This window comes from Syngnathus floridae, chromosome 3 (assembly GCF_059516105.1).
Source record: "Syngnathus floridae isolate MCC-2025c chromosome 3, RoL_Sflo_1.0, whole genome shotgun sequence".
Lineage (NCBI taxonomy): Eukaryota > Metazoa > Chordata > Actinopteri > Syngnathiformes > Syngnathidae > Syngnathus > Syngnathus floridae.
In genome coordinates, this window is record NC_142415.1 from 9487516 (window position 1) to 9511091 (window position 23576).

Sequence of the window (23576 nt, forward strand, 5' to 3'; positions counted from 1 at the left end):
CAACATTCTGCTTTCTGTTAATATTGTCACATGACTTATTATTATTTAGAAGCATGGAGCTCCTCATGACCACTTCACTAAATCCTCTGGCCCATAAAAACTCTCAGATGGAGCTTCCTTGGCATTGGCAGCTTTTTGTGCTCCTGCAACAGCAATTAGTAGTGTTAAGCTTCTGCATCTGACACCTTACACTGCAAATGTGGTTTGCACTGATGATGATCACTTTAATTGGAACGCATCTATAAGTGGGACAACGAACTAATCATTTGCTCAGCCTTATCGACACTGTACTAGCTTGCCATCAAGTAACGTGCCATTAATTGGGTTTAACTGGTTGTTTGTATTCCAATGACAAAATGTCCTCTTGGCTGGCATAATCTGTCACCTTCTTATCTCCATCTCGTATTGTATACTTGCGCCTCTCACCCTACTACCAATGTGACTTTCTTGCTCCGAAGAAACAAACTGCATTCCCATTTACGATCGAAAAATCCCTAAACGAAAAGGAAGACCACCTGTGATGTTGCTGCCAGGGCAATGAGAGGACAGCTCTCTCTGTTTCTTTTCAACTCCCTTCATGTGTCCTCTCATTCTTCCAGGGCACTGCAGCTCCTCCTTCCACCTCTCTCACCCCCCCCCCCCCCCCCCCCTTTCCTCCTCTTGGTCTCTGCTAGGTGCAGCATGCATGTGAGCGTGTGAGGCAGCAGAGCCGCCTGTGTGTTTACATATCAGCCTATCAGTGCTGCTGGATTTAGCGCATCTGTAGAGGACGAAGGCATTTTGCGGATGCCCCAATTGACAAGGGAATTTCATTGCTACATACGTCCACTATTAGCTTTGAAATCTGCGCCCGTCTTGTTTGCTGCATCTCTGTCTCCATGCTTTTGGAGGCATTTTGAATTTCCTTGGCAACATGGAGCTGCTTGAATTAGAATTCTCTGCATGACAGTCCTGGTAAGTACTCTGTCTCTATGGTGGGCTTTAAGCTCTGAGGTATTGGATCAGATTTATTATGGTGCAGTGGTGGTGCCATGTGAGCAAATTGATCTCAGGAATAAAATTAGTAGGTAGCGGCAGAAATGGAAGGAGGGAGGAGGATGGTCCACAGAGGAGGGTTACATGTCTCATTTGTGCTTTGTCATCCAAATGGATTTCATTTGTTTTGTACTGTATGCAACATGCAGAACGCACACTTGTGTGGTCTGAGAGTCGTTATTAAAATAATGGTTTTAATTACTATAATTAAAGTATGTATATACAACAATACGTAAAGTAGCAGCCTGCATTTTTGTCTGGTTTATTTTAATACTCACAATGAAGGTGTAAAGCTGAGCACTGCCTGTTTTTTCCCCTTCACTGACTTGTACAAGGAAGGTTGTTGATGCCTACTAAGCTGCCATCTCCTTAAAATTCGTGTTCCTTCAAATGCCAGTAAACTCTGCTAGAATCACACCGAATTTATTCAGTGCTACCTTTAGCTATTGGCTGATTTGCTCCAGGTTATATCAATGAGTGGCGGTGCAGGTAGGGAGCTTTGGTTTATGGGAAAGGGGAAAGACTTTGATGATTTATATAGGCCAAACGAATGATCTCTTCAATTTTAAATCCTACTGCACATCATATTTGCATAAGTATTACCGTGGCTGCAACACTTCAGCAAAGAGGCAGCTACTCTCATTTTTTAACATTGCATAATCAGCCCATGCAGACCTGACAGTCTTGGAGTCAAGCATCTGCTTTCCTCGTGTCAAAGTTAAGTTTTGCCTTGGCGTTAATTGTGATGACTGGTTTGAATATTTCTTCTCCAGTGTGTATACACGCCTGCTGCTCATTATGAGCTCAGTGATTGGTTATGAGCAAAATCGGTTTTGCCTGTCAATCAATCAATCAATCAATCAATCAATCAATCAATCAATCAATCAATCAATCACTTTGAGCCCTGAATGCAAATGGTTGGCATGAGACTGAGGCTTGCAATATCATTGCATATTTGACAAAACAACTCTGTAATAAAACATGGTGAAATCAAATGCTCTAGATATGAGATATGACAAATAAATGCTAATGAATCACATTCCTTTGTAAATAATGTTTAAAGTGGTCAAATGAAATGTATCACATTTGATACTTTTCTTTATGAGTGGATTCACTTTTGAAACTTGATGCTCCTTGATGTTAATCTCTTTTCTTGAGCAAGGAAGTGCAAACATAATTTATTCATTCATTCTCCAAAACAAAATAGAGAATTGGGGGGAAAAAAGGAAAACCAAACGCAACAATTGTGTGCGCGTGTGTGTGTTTTCTTTAACTTGTTAGTCTTCTTTTGCTTGTTCAACGCAAATGCAGTCTAATGCAGTCCAGAAGACGCTGAACAATAGTTTGGTTTCTTTTAGTAGGATCAAAAATATATATAATATAATTATAAATAGCAGTTCTTCAGATTCTCCGGGGCCATTAGTGAAAACTACAAACAGAGATAGTAAGTTACATTTCCATGCATTTTAAATTATTTTTCAAAGAAATTGGAGTTGCAGAATCGCCTACACCTGCACAAACAGATTTATTATCATTTTCTGACTGCTTTGAATGATCGTACTTGAATACTTTGTATGCATCTTATTCATTGCTACTCGGAAGGCATAGAGCCAGTATAGAGAAATGCTGCAGATGGAAGCCCCCCTAGGAACACATGTATTATTGAATGCAATCACCCATTAATTTATGCCCTAATACGTTTTGAGGATCCCACTTAGCCTCCTCATATCACCCTTGGCTCCATAAAGGAGAACACCCTGGATTGCATCCTAAGATTATGTTAACTTTAGACATCCTGAAAGGAGAACGTGTCTGAAGAAGTGACTGCAAGGCACACTAGCCCTTATTTTGGTGCCCAGTGCATGAGGAGCTCAAAGTTTTCTTTCTTGTATTTTTTGCAGACGGAGGTTTGCGCTGTTGTGGGAGTGAACACATGTTTTTTGGTAATTAAAGTGGCTAGGCTCATTCCCTTTAAATTCACATGCCAGTAGAGCACAGAATCTCTATGACTGTGGTATCCGCCACCTCAATCAAATTCACCAAACTTATTTTACAGTACATGTGTCACAACTCAGAGCTGCGCAGGTGTAAAGTGGAGTCTACTTTCCATCACCAAATTGTCAGATCCGCCAGGAAAATATCTTTGGTCTGCCAGAACGTACAGTGCAAGCACAACCTGCCAAATTCCAAATCTTGGTAAAATAGACTTGCGCCGGCGTGAAAATGAAGATGTGTCAGTTTTTACGCCTAACATGTGCTATCGACCAAAACAGAGCCCGCTGTGTGTGCTGTGTTGAAATGGTGAGGTGACCATGAAGGGAAATTGCCACAGGCTACTCAAATGTGTATTTAATGAAAGTAATAATGAATGAAAATGAAACTACTGCCGCTGCTCTGTGCCATCCTTCTATTCACAATATATGAATGTAAAAAGTCAGTACAAGGAAAGGTTTCACTATGTGGCACTGACCTGCCACATTTCCTGTTATTTTCTGTCTACGTCCACACGTGTGATTGTTACATACTGTGATTCTGAATATCTGGCACTACTGCCCTAGTTTCCATCAGTGGAATGATTAATAATTACTGTGTTGCATTTCTATATTCCCAAATCTAGACTGGGCCAACAAGTAATTACAGCTGGACTCTTGATACCATGATTCTTAACACCAAATCTGATATACAGTATTGTTTCTCAAAATCCACTATTTTGTACATTCTCTTCATAAGACAAATAAATCAAAGGGCAACCACTATGTCCTTGTGCTTTCTGTAAAGGTGAGTAAGGTTATCTGAGGAATAACTTACAAAAGAATTACTGTACATGCTTTGACAATGAACTAAAAATAGAGCTGAGAGAGGACTGCTCTACAATATAGACCAAGCTTTAAAGTATATGAACATTTTGTGACGCATCTGTTAATTTCAAACTATTTGATACGGAACGAAGACAAGGGTGTAGCCCTTATCTCCAATTCCGATCTTAGATTTAGGCCTCGTTCGATTAATGGATTTAAACTTTTGAAGTTCTCGTTGTCCGATCCACAGCTTTGCCGTCATTTTATGTTGCTGCTGTTTACCGTCCACCTGGGGCTTACTCTGGTTTTCTGAATGAATTTTCAGAATTTGTGGCTGACCTAGTGACAAATCCGGATAATATACTAATTATGGGGGATTTCAATATCCACATAAATTTACTGTCAGAGCCACTTAGTCTGGCGTTTCAGACAATGATTGATATGTAATGTAATGTATGGTCCTTTATACACCCATGTAGCTATCGCATTAAATAAGAAGATGTTTGCTGCTACAATAGTCATTCACCACATTATCAATGTATTAAGTGTATTCCTGATTAGCTTAATGTTATCATTGAAAAAAAGTTGTGATTTTATGTGAAAAATAAGGACATTTCTAAGTAACTCCAAATTTTTGAACGGTAGTGTAGATATGAACATACATATACGACAAACAACAATCCATACATAAATGGACAATTTAGAGTCTTTGATTGATTTTGACACGCATGTTTTTTACATGCAATGTAGGATTAACGGCAGCACACCCTGATAAAACCCACAATGGATGAAAGGCCCAGGCTGAGACACAAACCCAGTTCCAAATGAAAGGGAGAGAAGCTCACTCGCCCATCATCCTGCCTAGTAGTACTGTATTGTATGTCAAATAAAACTTTGCATTGTAAAAGTGAAAATATTGTTGTTGATTATAACTGTGAAGTGTTTACAGCCGCATGTACAGGTTTCAATCTCTTATTTCAGTCAGGTTGAAGCCCTTCTAGCTCACTGACCTCCACCATATTCAACCATGGGCAGCACAAAAGCTTCTGGCATGGAGCAATCCGCTCTTTGGTTGTCCACAGTGAAGGAAAATCGTAGTCAGAATTTTATTGGATTTGGTTATATGAACAATTATCCGCATCCTGAAAAGAAACTCCATTCTAGAGCACTTTTAAAAGAAGTGTGTTGTGTTTTTATATGCATTTGGTTTCACAATTTACCATGTGCAGACATCCTAATAACCTGCGGTAAATATGTTATATCACACTCTTCCATTCTCCCTGTCACTTCTCATTTTGCCTGCACTCCCTCATCATGGTTACACACAACAGTGACATTTGCATTAGCTTTTCAGACGTAGGGCCAATTCACACATTCGCACATGCACCCAGTGTAAAAATGGGTACATCTTCTATTTCATGCTGAGGCAAGTCTGGTTCACCATGTTTGCGAATTTGGTAGACCATGTTGGCTAACAACGGCTAACTTAGTGAAGATTTTCTTCCAGTTCCTTTTAAATGTACTTTTGAAGCGTCAGTTTTGTGGATAGACACCAGCAAGTCCTTCCACCATGTAGACCCTGCTTTCTCTCTTGCGCTGAATTTAAAGGAAATAAGGGGAGTCGCTTCCATTGGATGGCAAACAAACCATCTCGGTTCCCTCCTACAACAGGGCACATTGTCTACCTAAAATAACAAAGAAAACTCCCTCCATGTGCGAGACTGAATGAAAGTTGGGCCAATGGTATTTAAAATTAATCTCACATTTGATAAAACATCTTACGCAGGCTAAATGAATCTCTTTGCATGTACCCCCTAGAATTTGCTAAATGAACTGCATGGAAGTTTAGAAATTTATTTGGCAGACACAATCATGGGGGCTCCTGGTTAAGTAGGGCAGCTTGAAATTTTTGCATGAGCAGTCAATTTTGCGCATATAAAGCTTAAGTACGTCGGGAATGGATTCACTGAAGATGTTAATTTTTCCATGACAGTGAATTTGAGCGACCAGTCTAGGGGTACCCTAATAAGGCCAAGCACTAACATTAACATCTTTCGGTGCAAGAGCTAATAAAATTGAATTTAATTTGTGGAGGTTTGAGGCTCGAAACTGTAGTAAGGATGGGTCACACTTGGGCTGGACAACAGTCACTTATTTGAGTTGAGTAGCAGTAATTAAACATCAGAAGATTTCTTTGATTCCGCATCTAGCTTTGTTACCATGGATGTGGTGAATAATCATGACACTCAGTCCAAGTGCTCTGCTGATATGAGTTACAGTTGCAGAACAGGAGGATTTGGGGTGAGAATAAGCGATGATACAATAGATTTACAAATATAGATATTACGTATTCTCCTATCTGATATTTCATTTTATTTTCTTGATATGCGCGTCAAACTGTTTTTTTTTTTTTAAGTATTACTTAAACACAAAACTGCAGTGAAACATATCACAGTAAATAGTCAGCAAAATTCCTGAAAAAATAAGTATTGTAATGCTGGCTTCATACTGGTTTAGAATGCATTGCAAAGTTTGCATAAATCTTAGACCATTGAGAGAAAAGGCCAGAGTTTTGGCAATGTGATTGTACAGTAGATGTGAACTAAGAAGCCAATGACAGAAACTAATGCAAACAGTCACAGCATGAAAAAGTTCTGCTATTGTTCTTCCCTGTACACCCATTTCAAAGGAAGAGAAATACGAATATATTGAGGCAAATAATGACAGCAAACATCGATTTTCTCTCTCACTAAGTAGACAAAAATATTGGTTTATGAAGAACTCAGTCATATTTGTGAGGGTTTATTTGTCGATTGCCTTTTTCTGAGGTGTGGCTCAAGGTCAAAACAAAATGCTGTTATTGTGAGGTATGTGCTGTGAGGCCAGATTACACAGATAGCTCTTCCTTCCTTATGACAGTCTGCATCATAAATCATGCATGTGCACTGGTAAGAAAATCACCACAGCATTTGCATTCATTTGCTTTAGATTAGCAAAGACAGGAGGGATTGTCATACGCATTCATATTTTGGTCTTGACAGAAAAATTATAACGTGTCAACGAGATAAACATGTCACCTACTGTATGCACACATTGGCTCAGTGCTATTATTTCTAATTATCTAAGGCCTTATTTATTTAAATTGGACCTCACTGTGTTTAGTGAAATTATGGCCTTTTGTTGCCATTACCATTTGTCAGTTAATTTAAAAGAGATGTTAAACTGGCATTTAAAAAACGTGTTTGGTTGTATTTTTTCATTCTTTAAACAGTGTCCCATACACACTAAATGTTAATGTCGTGCATATACAAAACCAAAAGTCAAAGGCAGGTTGAGCAAATGGCAGGCCCTATGTCTCTTGCACATATGATCATTTTTGGTATAAAAATATCAATTTAACTTGTTTCATTTTCCAGATACAATTTGCTTCACCAAGTGCTTTTCTATTCCTAATGTGATGCCTTGAAATAGTGTGCCGCACAGATGTAACAGCGACTAAAAAAACAGACTGAGCATGAAGTAGCTCTTGTGAAGCGAACTGAGATACCTCTCAGTGAAAATGAAATTCTTAATCCACTGTACTCATTATTTTAGCTGCTGGCAGAACTATATATTATAGAAGAGAACATTATATTCCTCCCTGTTCAGAATTCTTTTCAAAGCAGTTCCTAGGTGGCTTAATAAAATGCCTCTGACATGCTTTTGTCAAAAATACACAAAGGATCAAAATTAAAAGAACACTCAACATTTAATTTTAACTCTGCTAATCACTTTGATGCAAATAAAATTATGATTTAAATAATGAATGGAGTAATCAATAGAATAATCGAGTCTAAAAATATTTCATATTGACAATCCTAGTACTATGCATGTATGACGCATGTGACTCAGTGCACGTGCAATATTTCTTCTGAGTATATTTCTATTCACTTCCACCACTCAACTCTCTTTTTCTATATCTCCATAGGTTCACAATAGGATGGTCTCTGCTGAGGCAGGGGGGCACAGCTACTTGGTGGCGTGCTGGCAGCCCATCCTAGTCCTGATGCTGGGAACCGTCCTGTCTGGTTCAACCACGGGCTGCCCTTCCCGATGTGACTGCAATGCCCAAGAGCGATCGGTCGTATGCCATCGCAGACGATTGGCTACTTTCCCCGAAGGCATCCCCACTGAAACAAAACTCCTGGACCTGAGCAAGAATCGGCTAAAACTTCTCGGGCCAGAGGAATTCATCAACTACCCACAACTGGAGGAGCTCCAGCTGAATGAAAACATTATTTCGTCCATCGACCCTGGAGCTTTTAGCAACCTCATGAATCTACGGAATCTCGGTTTGCGAAACAACCAGTTGAAGCTCATTCAGCTTGGTGTGTTCACAGGCCTTAGCAACCTAACCCAGCTGGATATTAGTGAAAACAAAATTGTCATTCTGTTGGACTACATGTTTCAGGAGCTCTACAACTTGAGGGTACTGGAAGTGGGTGACAATGACCTCGTTTTTATCTCACCACGATCGTTTCATGGCCTCAGCAATCTTGAAACCCTCAACATTGAGGGTTACAAGCTGTCCTCGGTGCCCACTGATGCCCTGAGCCATCTGCACAACCTGCTGTCACTTCGATTACGGTATCTGAACGTTACTGCCATTAGAGATTACTCGTTTAAGCGGCTGTATAGGCTGCGGGTACTAGAAATATCACAGATGCCTTCCCTGGATACCATGACCCCGAAATGCTTGTTTGGAATCAACCTAACATCTTTGGCAATCACAAATTGTAATCTTACTGCCATCCCTTACCAAGCTATCAGTCACTTAAGATATTTACGCTTTCTAAACCTGTCTTTCAATCCCATTGTTACTGTGGAAGGGAACCAACTTCACAATCTACAAAAGCTCCAGGCTTTTCATTTAGCCGGTGGCAGATTAATTGTCATTGAGCCTTACTCTTTCAGAGGACTAAATTATCTGCACATTCTCAATGTTTCTAGTAATAGATTAAGCACCTTGGAGGAATCCGTCTTCCACTCAGTGGGTAATTTGGAAACCCTGGCTTTGCATGACAACCCTTTAGCCTGCGATTGTCGCTTGCTCTGGGTTTTCCGCCGACGGTGGAGGTTAAACTTTAATAGACAGCAGCCCATCTGTGCGTCACCTGGTGTGGTGCAGGGAAAGGAGTTTAAGGACTTCCCAGATATTCTACCTTCTGATTATTTCATCTGCCAGAAATCTAAGATTGTGGATAACAAGATTCAAGAGAGTCATGTGGATGAAGGAACTACGGTCAGTTTTACTTGCCAAGCTGAGGGTGAGCCAGTTCCGGTCATCATGTGGCTTTCTCCGAAGAAAGAATACATCACCACCAAAACTTTGGGGTCAAGACTTTCTGTGTCTGATGATGGCAGACTTGAGGTTCGGTATGCCCAGATCCAAGACAACGGGACCTACTTGTGCATTGCAAGCAATGCAGCAGGCAATGACACCAGAGTTGCTCATCTTTTTGTTCATAGCTACTCTCCTAATTGGCCTCATCAACCAAACAAGACATTTGCCTTTATTTTCAACCAACCCAGCGATGAAGGTGCGAATGTGACCCGGACCACAGTTCCATTTCCATTTGATGTAAAGACACTCATCATTGCGACCACAATGGGGTTCATCTCGTTCCTTGGCGTTGTACTTTTTTGTCTTGTAATACTATTTCTCTGGAGCCGAGGGAAAGACAACACCAAACCAAGTATAGAGGTTGAGTATGTGCCACGCAAAGAAGATACAGAGGAGGCTAGTCCACCTGAGACACCCATACAATTCAATATGAAAATCATGTGAACCATAAAAATACCATAGACTTATGAACTCCAGTTGCGATACACACTATCTTTGCTTCAAATGTGTACTTGAGTAATAGCATTTACACAGTTGCAAAAGCATCTTGACCATATGTACTTTTCGCCCCTTTTTTACAAAAAGCCTTTCAGAGAAAACATTGTATAAATGTAAACATTGTACTGGCAAGACTCTAGTCTGTTAACATGCACACATACCGACCGGTAAATTGAATGACTGCTTCCGAGCAAATTACGGAAGTTGGCAATAAGAAACACAAGTGATACAAGTCTCCACACAAATTAAAGAAATTAATACGGTCAGATTACATCCAGACAAAATGCCATTGGTGATATAGAATGCTCTTTTTAGTAGCACAAACTTAGCGAAGACTCGTTCAGATTTATAAAGCACAAAGTACCTACTAAACTCCATTGTTGTATGCTTAGATATTCCTCCTATCCCATGACAAGTAGCAATGACTGCAACACCATAGATTTATTATTTCATTAAGCCAGTATATTACATTTATAAATTCTTAATTTGAGTTTAAGGCCATGGCATTTTAAAGATTGGATTTAATATTTCAAATATGTCATTTTATGTCAGATTGAAGAAATACACATCTTTTCATACTTTTGTTGACAGGGCCATACGTATCACTCAGCTTTGGCAGTCCAACAACCAAGTGTTTTTGTTTACTAATAACTTTTGAACAGGTAACTGAAGATAAATCTGGAGACAAGCTAAATGTTTGACTGTTACTCAGTATTGATAGGTGTGACATTTAGTCTGTTTTCATGGTAAAGGGAGATAAGGAGACATACAATTGTCATTTTTCTTAATCTGGTTACATTACACCATAATAAAAAGTGTGCATGTTAACACACTAAAAAGAACAAAAAGTTATTATGTGATCTTTTCTGACAACAAAAAATAGATATTTTGACATGTTCTGAATGTTGAATGTTTTTTGCCCCCCCCTAAATATTTTTTTCTTATTTGCATTGCTTTTCATGGATGGGATTTAAGCAAATCATATAACTTCAAGAGAAAATTATGTATTCAAGAAATACATTTGCTGTACCCTTTTCAAAAGAGAAAGCAAGTATATTGTTTATTGAGTATGTAAGAGTTGTTCAAAATGCCGCAATTGAGTAGTGATATATATATATATATAACCCATTTGAAAGAATTATAATTTTGTAATATAGTTATATTGGAAATAATAGCTGTGTTTTTCAAAAAGTGAGTAAATCTTGAATCCTTACAGTTGCAATTATTTTGAAATGCAAAAACATTGAGAAAACTACACATAACATGAAAAAATGTATAAAATGTGTTATTTCTTTGCAGTACACTGTGTTTCAAGTTATTACAGAGTACACAGTAGATACACATCGAGAGGGATCCTTGCAGCTTCAAAATCATGATTTTTGAGCCCCCCCCCCCTAAAAAAAAACAGGTTATCATTATAAATGAAAAATGGTTCCCAAAGAGTTGAATAATCAAAATTGAGGAGTGACAAATGTTATCCAGGTTTCGATGCAACAGTAAGGGTATGACACATGTTAAACAAAAGGAAAAAAAATGGGGATGTTTCTGCATACGTTGAATTAATTAAAAGTACAGAAATGTTCAGTGACGTGCAAAAGGAATGAAAACACTGACCATCTAAAAAAACATCCATGTACTGTACACTTCAGAGGACAAACACATTTGTTTCGATAAAGGCATAGGTTGGAAAGTTTCTGTTAGGCAAATGTATCTTATTAAGAGAGCAGCTGTTTAAAAAAAAAAAAAAAACACTTGCAAGCAAAAAGCAGGAGTTCGAAGTAGCTGGTGTCTCTGGAGTGCCCCAAACTTTACATTGCAAGATCCTCCAAAATCTTTTAGTCATCCATATTTAATCATGCGTATTTCGTCCACTCCTACCCAATCTAATACGATGAAAGGTTTACAATAGGTTCAGAAATACATAACACTAAAATTATATTTCAAATGCTTTTATTCACTGATGAATGCCATTTTATGGTACTTCAGATTGTCCAGATGGATGGAACATTGGCAAGGAGGCGGTGCAGTGAGGTTGCGAGTTGCTGGAATAATGGGCCCTATAGGGTGCCTAAAAGGGTCAAAATGACCTCAGCAAAATGTGCGACATTTCAAACTGACTATTTTCTGTACAGAAAAAAAACATACCAGGGAGGAAAAATATGCCATCAGAGGTGGTAGTTACTGTTATTAAGGGAGGAAAACTAATGGTGTGGAAATCTTTATACTCTGACCTAAATGCTTTTGAGGTCAGAGGATAAATACTCTGGCACTCTCGCTCTCCCTCCCTCTCCCCCTCCTTAGCCAGGGTCCAGCAAAATGATATGACACATTTGTAAGTTTAATAAAATGCAAATAATTTAAAGAAACAAAAAAGTTTGTTTTTTTATTTTCGAAAAGTATATATAATGCTATTTTGTTTTGTTTCGTTTCATTTTCATTTTTGGTCTTACCGCTGCCACATTTTCTGGAGTTCTGGCGGTACGAGGTCGGTCGGTTGATTTTCATTTCAATGCTGATCCACGAGCTCTGAAGTTAGTAACCCATAACAAGATCCTGTTTCGAGCAGGTACGGGATCATGTCTACCAATTAAGTCTGAAGCGCATACGGAACGCTCGTTGTGTTGCAGTTAAAGATTCATTCTTGATAAACGTTTCCATAATGAAAGCGCGATGCTCACGGATTCAATTCATGTTAGCAACTGAAACGAAACAAAATAACATTATTCTAAAACAAAACGAAAATGAAATGAAACGAAACAAAACGGCATTATATGTACTTTTGGAAAATAAACGTTTTTGTTTCTTTAATTTATTTGCATTTTATTAAACGTACAAATGTGTCAGATCATTTTGCCGGACCCTGTATATACTACCATCTTTTACAGTCCATATGTATATGAATGTTCACACCCATCAGTGACATTTTCAACACTGCAGTTAGCCAAAAGCATCATTTCTCCATGGTCTGCTCGGTATAATTGGCCTCATTAGAGTTACACTCTCCCTTCCCGTTTGGAATTGTGGTCACACAAGGTGAAATAATATAGCGTGTGTATGAGTCAATAACTGAAAAAAGAAAAAAAAAAAACCTGTATATCTTATGATGTATAAAATGCAGACAATGGTTTTAGTTTTTCTCTAAACGGAGTGCTGTGTCTTTTCCCAAGCTGACCGTATAAAGTCTGGGCAACAGAGAAACAACACGGTTTTATTGGGCAATCAGGGACCGCGAGTCAGCACAAACACGATATTGAACGTTAAATGTAGTTCCATGTGCTAATTCAATACTCTTGTCGCAACGCAATGGATTATTAAACTGCCAACAGAATGGTACATAAATTGGTAGATTGGGCGACAAGGCGAGCCACCGTGTACAATGTTCCTGCCTCGTGGCTACAAAATACTTTCTGTTACTATACCCTATACCCAATACCCAGCCAGGGCTCCAATACCCAGGTCCCAATAATTAAGTCAGGAAGGGCAGACTGTACCAATTAAATCATGTGGGGGGGGTTGGTAATCGTTGATGAGCCAAGCCAAAATATTGCAACAACCACAACCCAGCTATTTCACTGCTGGTAATAAGAAAAATCACGAATGGAAGTAACATTTATCTTGCAGTGCTCATTTAAAAGTGTTCAAAATTTGATTATTGAAGCAAAGCTATATAAAGAGCAATGCATTGTCTGAATTTTTGAAGCTGACAGTAAAAGTCATTCACGATGACTTACGAGTTTTTTACCGCTCCAATACTCCATCGCAGCTCCACCAAGTGAACAGCAACTGTCAAAGGTCGCAGTGATAACAGTGATGTTTAGAGTGTTGAAAGGATATATAATCATATTTATACCCCGAGTGCCAACAAGAGCAGTGAGCCGGACACACTTTAGGACTACAGTGGCACTCACACTTAAAGCTATCGGAGCGTGATGCACCAAGTTACCCAGAAAATGAAAAAGCATTGATTCAAAAGAACAAAAAAAAAAACCCTGAAATTCTATGAAAACACTCCAGTATATAAACTAAAAAGAGTTATGACCTTGTGCTGGCATCAGTACAAAATGTGCTCCCCTATTTCCAAAAAGCATCACACATTTATACACACCTTGGTGAAGATTAGTAACATTGCTAGGAAATAACCTCAGAACCTTTGGTATGAATAATGTGGCAGGAAAAACACATACATACATCTGGAGGACGTGAGGTGAGTTGGGGTTCGTTTCTATGGGAGTAGCCAGACACCAGAAAAACATTCCGTTTAAAATCCATTTGAAAGAAATTTGTACGAATAGGACCCAAATTATTAAGAGTATTCCTAATCATGTTTTTAATCCATAAAATCTTTCAAGGCCATCTTACATTTGTCACTTCCTGTGTCTCAATTCCAGATAAAATCTACTTATGACGGAGGACACATTGGGAATTAGCCCGATAAGAAATCCAATTTCCACCTTTCATGCTTGATGTATCTGGCTGTAATGTGCTATTGTTCAGACAAATCACCTTAAAATGTAGAAGACAAAAGAGGATCATTGGTCGTCTAATTCCCTATTTCTTTGTAATTTCTCAGCTCCTCAATGATAAATGAGGAACCACTAAATGGTCGATTTCTTCTAAATGGTTATTCTAACGCTGGTAAAACAACTGTCATCTGCACTTGTGTTTGGTGAACTGAAATATAGACCAAAAAAAATGTATATTTAAAAAAATATATGAATTTGTTGATCTTGTGTTGTCCAACATTTAGCTCAAAAAACTTGCTATCATGACGCTTATAGCCCATAAGGTTTTGTACAAATAACAATTGTGATTTCTAAGCCTTCTCATGCTGTTTAATCACATTAAATAGCCATATTGAGACTCACATTGAGGTCCACTACAAGGACCAAAAATAAGCTCTGAAAGAAGCAATGTTTGAAAATGCTTATTTGTGGTGGGTTTGGATCATTACGTCAACTCATTTGTTTTTACATACTTGTTGCTTTTAATTGAAACATTTATTTGTTAACAATAAGTTATTTCAAGTTGTATAGTGCGACTACACAAGTAGAGCAGAGTAGAATAGAGCTATTTGTTTGCTAAAAAAAAGCATATATCCCTAACAACTTCCCCCATCAAGTCAGTGCAGTGGTTGGCATAGGTTTATGGAAAGGGATTAGTTAGGTATGGGGGATTTGCAAAAATCATGAATATTCTATTCACAGACTAAATTCAGGGTTTAACTATCCTTAAACAAACATTGCTTTTTGCATATTTTAAGAAAATACCATATATGCATGCCTTTGCGCAACCAAATTGAATGCAATGAGCAAATAGGGGCAGCCCTGACTAAATGGTTTAAGAATGCAGCCCACAGCCAAATGAAAGGACCAAGGTTAGATTACTACACTTGGGGATGTGGGTAATTGGAAAAATAGTAAGTAATAAACAAAGGTATGTTTGGGTGACTTAGAAGTTTCAGAAGACAATAAATGCTGGCATTTGTCTCATCCACACACCCCCTCATCATTCTTCATTGTTTACTAGCTTGAAAGCCACAGGCACACGTCAGGTAGCTTTGTGATGGTGAATGCAGACAACTGTGGTACGAGACTGGACTACCTACATATATTTGTAAAAATCCTCTCTTCGTTATGCAGAAAACTAAAATTATTCGTGACTTACGCCTTTTTAATTGCAACCAGATGTCGTGGATTGATAATGATTTGTATTTCTTCCACAAATGTATGGTTAAGAATAACCATTTTGATGTAATATGAGAAGGTGTATCATTGGCCACCAAATTGACATTCCGCCTGGCAAATCTTCAAGGACAAATCCTCTTTACACCAGTATTTCCAGCCTGGAGCAGAGCCTTACACTTGGAAGAAAATCAGGACATAAAAGCATTTTCACGTGCACCATCTATGAAAATTGAGTCAACATAATAAACGTTCAAAGCAGTACTGTCACCATGACAACAAAAACACAGTGTTCACGTTTTCACTACAGTGCACTAAATTCATGTGAAATTACGATTGCATCTTAGACATAGGAGTATAACTCCATCACTTCACAGTGATATGGAGTGGAAATCACAAGTACTGTAACACGTGAAGAAAAAGATGCTAATATATTTCATTTTTCTACATAGCATTAAAAGAACCACAACATGGTGAAATTCTGAGCATACACTCTGAAAGCTGTCCAACAACGTGGAAGCATTGCTTTTTTTTTATCATAATATAGCAGTATATCATAATTTGTCAGCGGGAGTTGAGCTGCAGCATAAGCGGTTCCACTTGACTGTGCAACATCCTGTTGGGTTTTATAAGTCTTACAACAGAGGAGAGTGGAAGAGAGTGGCATGAGATTAAGAATGAAACAGAGAGAGTAATGTCCAAACCCATGCTCAAGGTTGGTGTCAGAAAAAAACTTGCAACCTAGCAAAATTTGCATAACGCTGTAGGTCCACTTTAAATGTACATTTCAATATTTTCTCATGTGTCTATGAGCTAATTTTCCCAAGAACAAATTTCAGTGAATTAATCTTGATGCCTTATCTTACAGTGACTAGCAAAGACTGACTATTTAAACAAGTACCCTACATATGGCAAATAAAATATTCAGACAGTCAACAATTAATCAGGCAGCTAACCTTTATTAACCAATATCATGTTGCACCACCTGCGCCGCAACTTAGACCTGCTTTTGTCTAGTCCACTGTCTGTCACTAAATTGTCAGTTGTGCCTGGCGTGTGTCAGAGATCAACACTGGTTTGCCAGAAAGCCCAGAAAGGCACAGTCTGCCAAAATTTCAAAACAAGATAAACTAGACTTGCCCCAGTACAAAAAAGATGTACCAGGTTTTACGCCAAGCACACGTGCAACTGTATACCGTTACAGAGTTTAGGGACTAAAAGACCTGATAAAACACAATTTATGTGAAATGAATCCAAAACTAATTCCATTGGGAATATACTGCAATCATTTGCAGAAGAAAGAAAACAGAAGATCAAACCGAATAGATGCATCTATAGCCAATATGTCAAGAACTTTTTTTCAGCATGAAGAATTCAAATACTGTGCTAGAATGATCTCTTCTTTTGAAAATGAGTTTTGACTATTACATGAGTTTTCAAAGAAAGTATACTTCTAAAAGAATGTTTGATGCAGTTATTATGCCCATTGTCAGAATGTGACCCACTGTTGTCTTCAATCCACTTCATACACTCCTTATGACTCCTTGTTTAGTCTACAAGTATTAGATACATGAGTGCTGATGAAACCAGAACTTCCAACCAGCCACGTGAAACTTTCCCATGATTCAAGATTTGGTTATTGTAATTACTTAATGCATTTGTGAAAGCCACAATAACAAGTGAAGGATATGAGCATAAAGTAGATTTACTGTACATATTTGACACAGAAGTCGTGCTGCTTGTGTCCTTCAGTGTACACAGTTTTAATTTGCCATTAAAAGCAAATTATGTAATTCTTTCTTTCTGTCAAGATGATGTGTCCATGTATAAAAATTCATATTCACAGTCTAGCTTCTCTTACATGCAAGACAGAAATTTTTATATAGAGGCAGGTCTTCTATAGCGGCAGGCTAGATTTAAATGCAACGCATTTGTTCTAGTTTATTTGTTCATTTTTACGGCTGTTTTGAAGCCTCTACTCAGCAGGAGCACAGTGCTAATTACATAAACTGTCTGGTTAAATGTTGAGAGAGCCTGGAGAAACGATTGGAGGAGCATCCTGTTTCTTAAAAAAAAGAAAAAATTAAAGATGAAAAGTACTTTGTACATAGGCCTACTGCTAATAATGATAACAAGTACTTAATTAATATCGGGGAATTTCTTGAATAAAGGCTACAATGCATATACTGTAGTGATTCTAATATCACATTAATACATTTATTGCACCTTGTATCCCAAAAGAAAGGTTTGTCTGAACAGAGGGGGGTCCCTTTCTATTGTCCCGTATTTTCCGGACTATAAGTCGCTCTAGAGTACAAGTCGCACCGGCCATAAAATGCATAATAAAGAAGAAAAAGACATATTTAAGTCACACTGGAGTATAAGTATAAGTAATTTATATGATAAAGTCTCACACCAAGAACAGACATCTCGTCTTGAAAGGCAATTTAAAATAAAAATAGAATAGCGGCAACAACAGGCTGAATAATTATGTGGTATGCTAACGTTACATGACACATAAATAACGAACTGAGAACGTGCCTGACGTAACATATTAACAGTTATTCAGATAACTATAGCATAAATAACTTGCTAATGAGTTTACCAAACCATCCGTGTCACTCCAAATCACTAAATACAAGGAAATCTTCATCCTCTGTGTCACTTTTAAACAACCCCGCTAACTTCGGAGATGGAAGATGCAGCGCTTCCTCTTCTACAAGGCTTACGTCAGACTCATCGTCAGTTGCGGTTCCAATTATCCCACAGGCCCAGAGCGCCCTTTTGTGGTTTTGTGTGAAAATAACACGTCACACCCCCGGCCAAAGTATGAAAAAAACTGACTTATAGTCTGGAAAAACATCAAAACATAATTTGACAGACACTGCGTCCAATCGCAAGCTAGTAAGGAATATTGTCAATTTCCAGTTACCAGGGTTGTCACAATGATAATGATGATTTGCCCTTGGCTAAAACAAGTGTGAGAGACTTGCAGAGATTTGACAACAGGAGCTCAGGTGTATTGAACATGTTGTGAATCCTCCATAAGGCTTTTTGTTTGCGTTCCAATGTTTATCTAATGCTTCTGCAAATATGTGATGAAGAATGTTGTTCAGTCAACTTTGAGTTTCTCAGGGTGTCAATATTTGACAGACATTACGATGGGACTGCACAGTTGGTTTCCAAATACTATGTTAATGTCCCTCGTGCTAATTGTGTCTTGCTGAAAGAATCTGATAGCAAACGCTACGAACAAAACAAACAACACTCAGGGAAATTTGACGATAAATGAACCAAGCAATTATTTCAAAATTGCACAGAATGTATTTGTTAAATCTTGCAAGAGACAGTTTGAAAATAAAAGAACATAAAATTAATCACATTTTGTCATATTTGTTAAACCTGTCAGTATGCCCTGACAGTAATGTGTGAGGAAATGAAAATGCCATCTGAAATTAGCTGCATTTCTGTTTGACAGTGAGTTCATCACTTATTTTATTTATTTATTTATTTATTTACGATAATACATGATGATAATGATTAGAATAAAAATCTGAAAAATAAATGATCGCCAGTTTTAAAAAAAAAAAAAAAAATGCATATTTGAGAGAATCAAATCCTAAAACTCCAAACTAAAATAAATAATGGACCACCCTGTAAAAAATGACACAGCTGCAGTAACTGTAAAGTCTTAAATCCTCATATTGTCATGCATGGTAAGTGACTAAAATATTTGACAGAGTCACTGTGCAGTCATAATGGTGTATCTTTGGTCCTGATTTTCTATGAATGGGAAACATGTTATGCAAAAAGATTCGCTCCATCATTCTTACCAGTCCAAGACTCCAAAATAAAATCTTGCATTATTTACGTTATGCAACGTACTACGTCTTTGTCTAGCCATGGCTACAGTCATAGCTGGTAGGCCAGCAGCTGGATTGACAGGACTGTCTGCTATCCAGCGGGATGAAATAGAATATTGATTACTCAGAATTTCATTTTGTGGCAAGTGTGCCGCACACTGCCAAGACCTTTTGTCACACTCATATGGTGCTCCTCACCTGAAGGAAGAGTATGTAAAGAAAAGAAAAACACTGTTTAAGATGGTGAAAGGCCCGGCCCCTCAAATTGCACTGCCAATTTGTGATCATAAAACACCAGTTGATTTACTTTTTAAGTGGTCTCAACTGTCTTCATCGTAAAAGGCTCGGTGTCATCGTCAACCTCAAGAACACTCTTGAAGGATTTGTGCATCTTAAAGACTCACAGCAGTGACATCTCATCTTGATCTTCTGGAAAGATTTTAAAAAACTCAGTTGTGGAAATTTGAATAAATTCTTTGTTCCAGGTTCTTACCACCTCCGCTTACGTGACAAGCCTTGACAGCAGCGTGCTCCCGAATAACTTGAAAAAGGGAGCAGTGAACAAGATTGTTTCTCACAATGGGCCCTATTTTTGTTGCAGGTACATGTCTAGCACAAAGCACAGTCTAATTGTGCGCATGGGTGGAATTATCTTTTTTGGGTAATTTGCTGGACATAACGATCAAGTTTGTGCCATTGTGGGCTGGGAGTGGACTTTTCCCAGCCAATCCACGCAGTGTCCCTCATTTGCATCAAAATCAGAGCGGGTGAAGCGCAAACCCGAAGTAGGCCTCCTCTATCCCAGCAAAATGCACATTCAACATGTATAATAATCTATTATTGAGCTGCCCATCAACATTGACTGGGTGAATTAGGGATGGGGGGCTTGGGAGCGATCTACACAGACTATTTTCTGTCCCCTAATTAGCAGGAGCTTCGGGGGAGAGGCTATTTCATGTGCTGGCATACCCAGATGATAAATATATTGTTCATTTTTCTTTGTGACAAATGGCATTGAAATTTGAAAAAGACAGAATGAAATTTATTTACAAATGGTAAATTGTCTCAAATATTATATTTGTACAATACAAACAGCAGATCTATCCCCACCTGACATGCTCTGTAGTTTATATCAATAATTAAAATGATCTAAAACCAAAGCTGCACCAGAAAGAGCATTCTTGTATTTTTCTTCAATTTTTTTTTAATTGTTGGCTTTGTCATAACTAATTTGTGCCGTGAGGAATACATCATTAATGCACTGCACAATGTGGATTCACTCAGGATGTAAAATATTCAATACAGTTAAATCTGTACCAAGGTTTGGTCTATAATTTACTTGTGTTTGATCCGATTTGTTGAACAGGCTAGAATAAAGCAGTTTCAAACAAAACACCCGAGTCATGTTGCCCTTTTGCGGTTCTTTTTTGAGACATTCTCACCTCAAAGTCTTCTGCTATGTTCATTTCTTCACTGCTGCTCCTCTTTGACTCTCATTTTCTGTGTCCTCATAAGCATCCCCGCTCATCTCCCACCCTTGAGGCCTTGGCGTGTGATCTCAGAAGGCACAGGAAGGGACGGCTTCTGCTTCATGGCACAAGACAAGACAAGACAACATGATGCACATCTCAAAGTGTTGCACATGTGGACAGATTTAATGAGCCAAGGCTGACAGTCGAATTTATTCCACAACAATTGTTATATTACAAAAATAAAATCCAAAACTAAATCCCAGCTGTAGTGCCAACATGTTCTCACAATACACAACACGTCCGTAGGATTTGCAACAGCAAACAATGCTCGAATTTGTAGTCAACAAAGCGCATCCTGAAAATTGCATCCGTCAAAACACGAGAGTAAGACTATTGCAGCCCAACTTTTTTTTATAATCATAGCTTTTGAAAATATTAATAATCCCAAAGTCCCTTCTCAGAATTGCTTTGAAATCATGGAATAAAATAAGAATGAAGAAAGCGTTTTACAGTGCAGACTTGACATAAGTTATTCATATTTTTAAATATTGAATTAAAAGGTCAAATGTAGTGTAATGTGTAATATATATATATATATATATATATAGTATATACACACATATATAGTATATACATACATATATATCAGGGCTGTGGACTCGGTCGGATTTTTGCACCGAGTCCCCGAGTCCCCGAGTCCGAGTCCACAGCCCTGATATATATATATATATATATATATATATTATTAATTGGGAAATAATCAATTAATGAATGTGCCTGATCTGCAGACCATAAGAATGTAATGGCATTTCATAGGGTCAGGGTGTTAATCCTGTCAGTAAGTAGTTCCTTTCTTAAAGTTTAATTAGAGGCTAGGTCATGTTATACAATCATAGTACAGTACTTTAAATTTTATAAACTCACGCTTGATTACCTATTGAGCAGCACAGTGGAAGAAATTTTGTCCCTGCAAGACACAGATGAATTCTATAATATCATCTTGATTAGATTAATCTTGACTGCACTTGGTAAATTGTTAATGAATTTCTGGTATTATTGGAAATAACTGCATGATGATTTGAGATTTGATTGCAGTATCTCAAAAAACACTTGTAATGCTGAGCCAATTTGGCGGCAGAGATATGCACATTCCTCTCAGTTGAGCACATGCTCGTCTGCACAGTCTCAAATCCCCACACAGTGTTCTTTTAATTGAAGATGAGTCATTTCACAGTACAATAGCCACCATTATATGTATGTATCCGTCGTAATTATACTCAATAGAAAGTAAAATACAATATCTTTTTGTTTGAATGAATGCCGTTACAGTGGAAGAAAATTTGATCTAAACCCTTTGGAATTCCTTAAATTTCTGGTCAGAAAATGTGGGCTGATTTTCATCAAAATCTCAAGAATAAACACATAATCTGCTAATAGAGAATCGCTCTAAAACACTCAACACAATAGAATGTAAAATGAAAAACTTAAAATAAAGAAATAATGAAAAAAGCACTCCGATAACTTTTCTATATAGTCTTTGTGCCATCTTGTATTGAATTTGTTGAATGCAACGACCAACATTTTGAAGCACACACAGTACAGTGCCTTAGAGAGACCACACCTCGCTGTTGTCATGTTAATAAATTAAATACAATGACATCCACCACACACAACCAGGGTACTCAGAATCCGTCTGCCTTCGTTACAATGAAATCCACCGGAACCGTTATGCCACCTGTGCCACAACTTAGACCTGCTTTTAGCTGGTCTAAATTCAACCAATAATGTTCTTTTTGAATTAGAGATTTTGATCCATATCTAATCTAGCTGTGAAATGTTAACTTGTGATACTCATCTCCCTTCCTTCTCTATGTGCTACCACCCCTCCAACTCCTGCACATCACGATGACGCCAAATATCGACCAACATGTAGGGGATCTTTGAAGTGCACGACAAGAGCGGCACCAAATCTCTTCAATCACTTCAAAAAGCCAGCAGTTCACAACCAACGCATCACTAGGCACTCACTCTACGATACATTTTACTCCAGTAGGCCTTGAATGTCTTGAAATGTAATTGTATGCTGCTCATGTTCAAGATACCCTCTGTTGAATACTTGATAGTTGTGCTGCCGATGTACTTTATCGCAGCAGGAGATGTTTGCACGAGTCTTGTCTACATTGTCTACTTTCATTCTAAATCTTCCACATTCCAACAGTGGACTTGTAGCGCTATCCCTCTCATGATGTGCTGTGAAAGCTCACATTGGCAATATAGAACTATGATTCATATTTTCAGCACAGAAATCAAGGTATCTCATCCAAAGCCTTAATGAACAAAACAGAAAATTTATTGGGCGGGTGACCAGTTTTATACAAAATAATAGTAATGGAGTAAATTAAAAAACTGTCTATGACACAGGTGTCAAACTCAAGGCCCGGGGGCCAGATACGGCCCGCCACATCATTTTATGTGAAGACAAATTGTGCATCAAATCCGTGTGTCATTACTAGAATTGCAAATTGTCTTCAATTTTAATAATATATATCTATATTTTTTTGAATATTTGACCAGTTTTTACTCGTCTGATTTGAAAACGAGTTATTTGTCAGTTTGTTTTGTAGCTTTTACTGTATATGAGGTGCTCATACATATTTTTGGGTTGACAGTCATAATGGCCCTCTGAAAGAACCTATGACTACAATGCGGCCCGCGAAAAAAATGAGTTTGACACCCCTGGTCTAAGAGAAGCATTCAGAAGGACCTATTACAGTATTCCAAATTGCAATGAGTATATACGAATTGAGGTCAACAAAAATAAGTTTCACACTGTATTATGAACTCAT

General features: G+C 38.0%; 1 protein-coding gene and 2 long non-coding RNA genes across 4 annotated transcripts in view; 1 reads left to right on the forward strand and 2 right to left on the reverse strand.

Moving 5' to 3' along the window:
* The window catches only part of LOC148400385 (uncharacterized), a 26595-nt gene continuing 3019 nt past the window's right edge, over window positions 1–23576 (reverse strand). Inside the window, exons 3-4 of one of the 2 annotated variants that reach the window (XR_015857599.1) lie at window positions 20701–20842; window positions 1–143 (exon numbers count right to left, since the gene is read on the reverse strand). This is a non-coding gene — a long non-coding RNA (uncharacterized LOC148400385). Of the gene's footprint in view, window positions 144–20328; window positions 20843–23576 lie in introns of those variants that run through there. The other variant, XR_015857598.1, reaches the window with a different exon arrangement.
* lingo1b (leucine rich repeat and Ig domain containing 1b) lies at window positions 676–10288 on the forward strand. The gene is made up of 2 exons (XM_088371885.1): window positions 676–954; window positions 7801–10288. The coding sequence occupies exons 1-2, from the start codon at window positions 943–945 to the stop codon at window positions 9658–9660; spliced, it is 1872 nt and encodes a 623-aa protein (XP_088228011.1). The 5' UTR covers window positions 676–942; the 3' UTR covers window positions 9661–10288.
* Window positions 11726–13938, reverse strand: LOC148400387 (uncharacterized). The gene is made up of 3 exons (XR_015857709.1): window positions 13903–13938; window positions 13446–13497; window positions 11726–11782 (listed from the first exon to the last, which is right to left on the reverse strand). It is a non-coding gene; the product is annotated as an uncharacterized LOC148400387 (long non-coding RNA).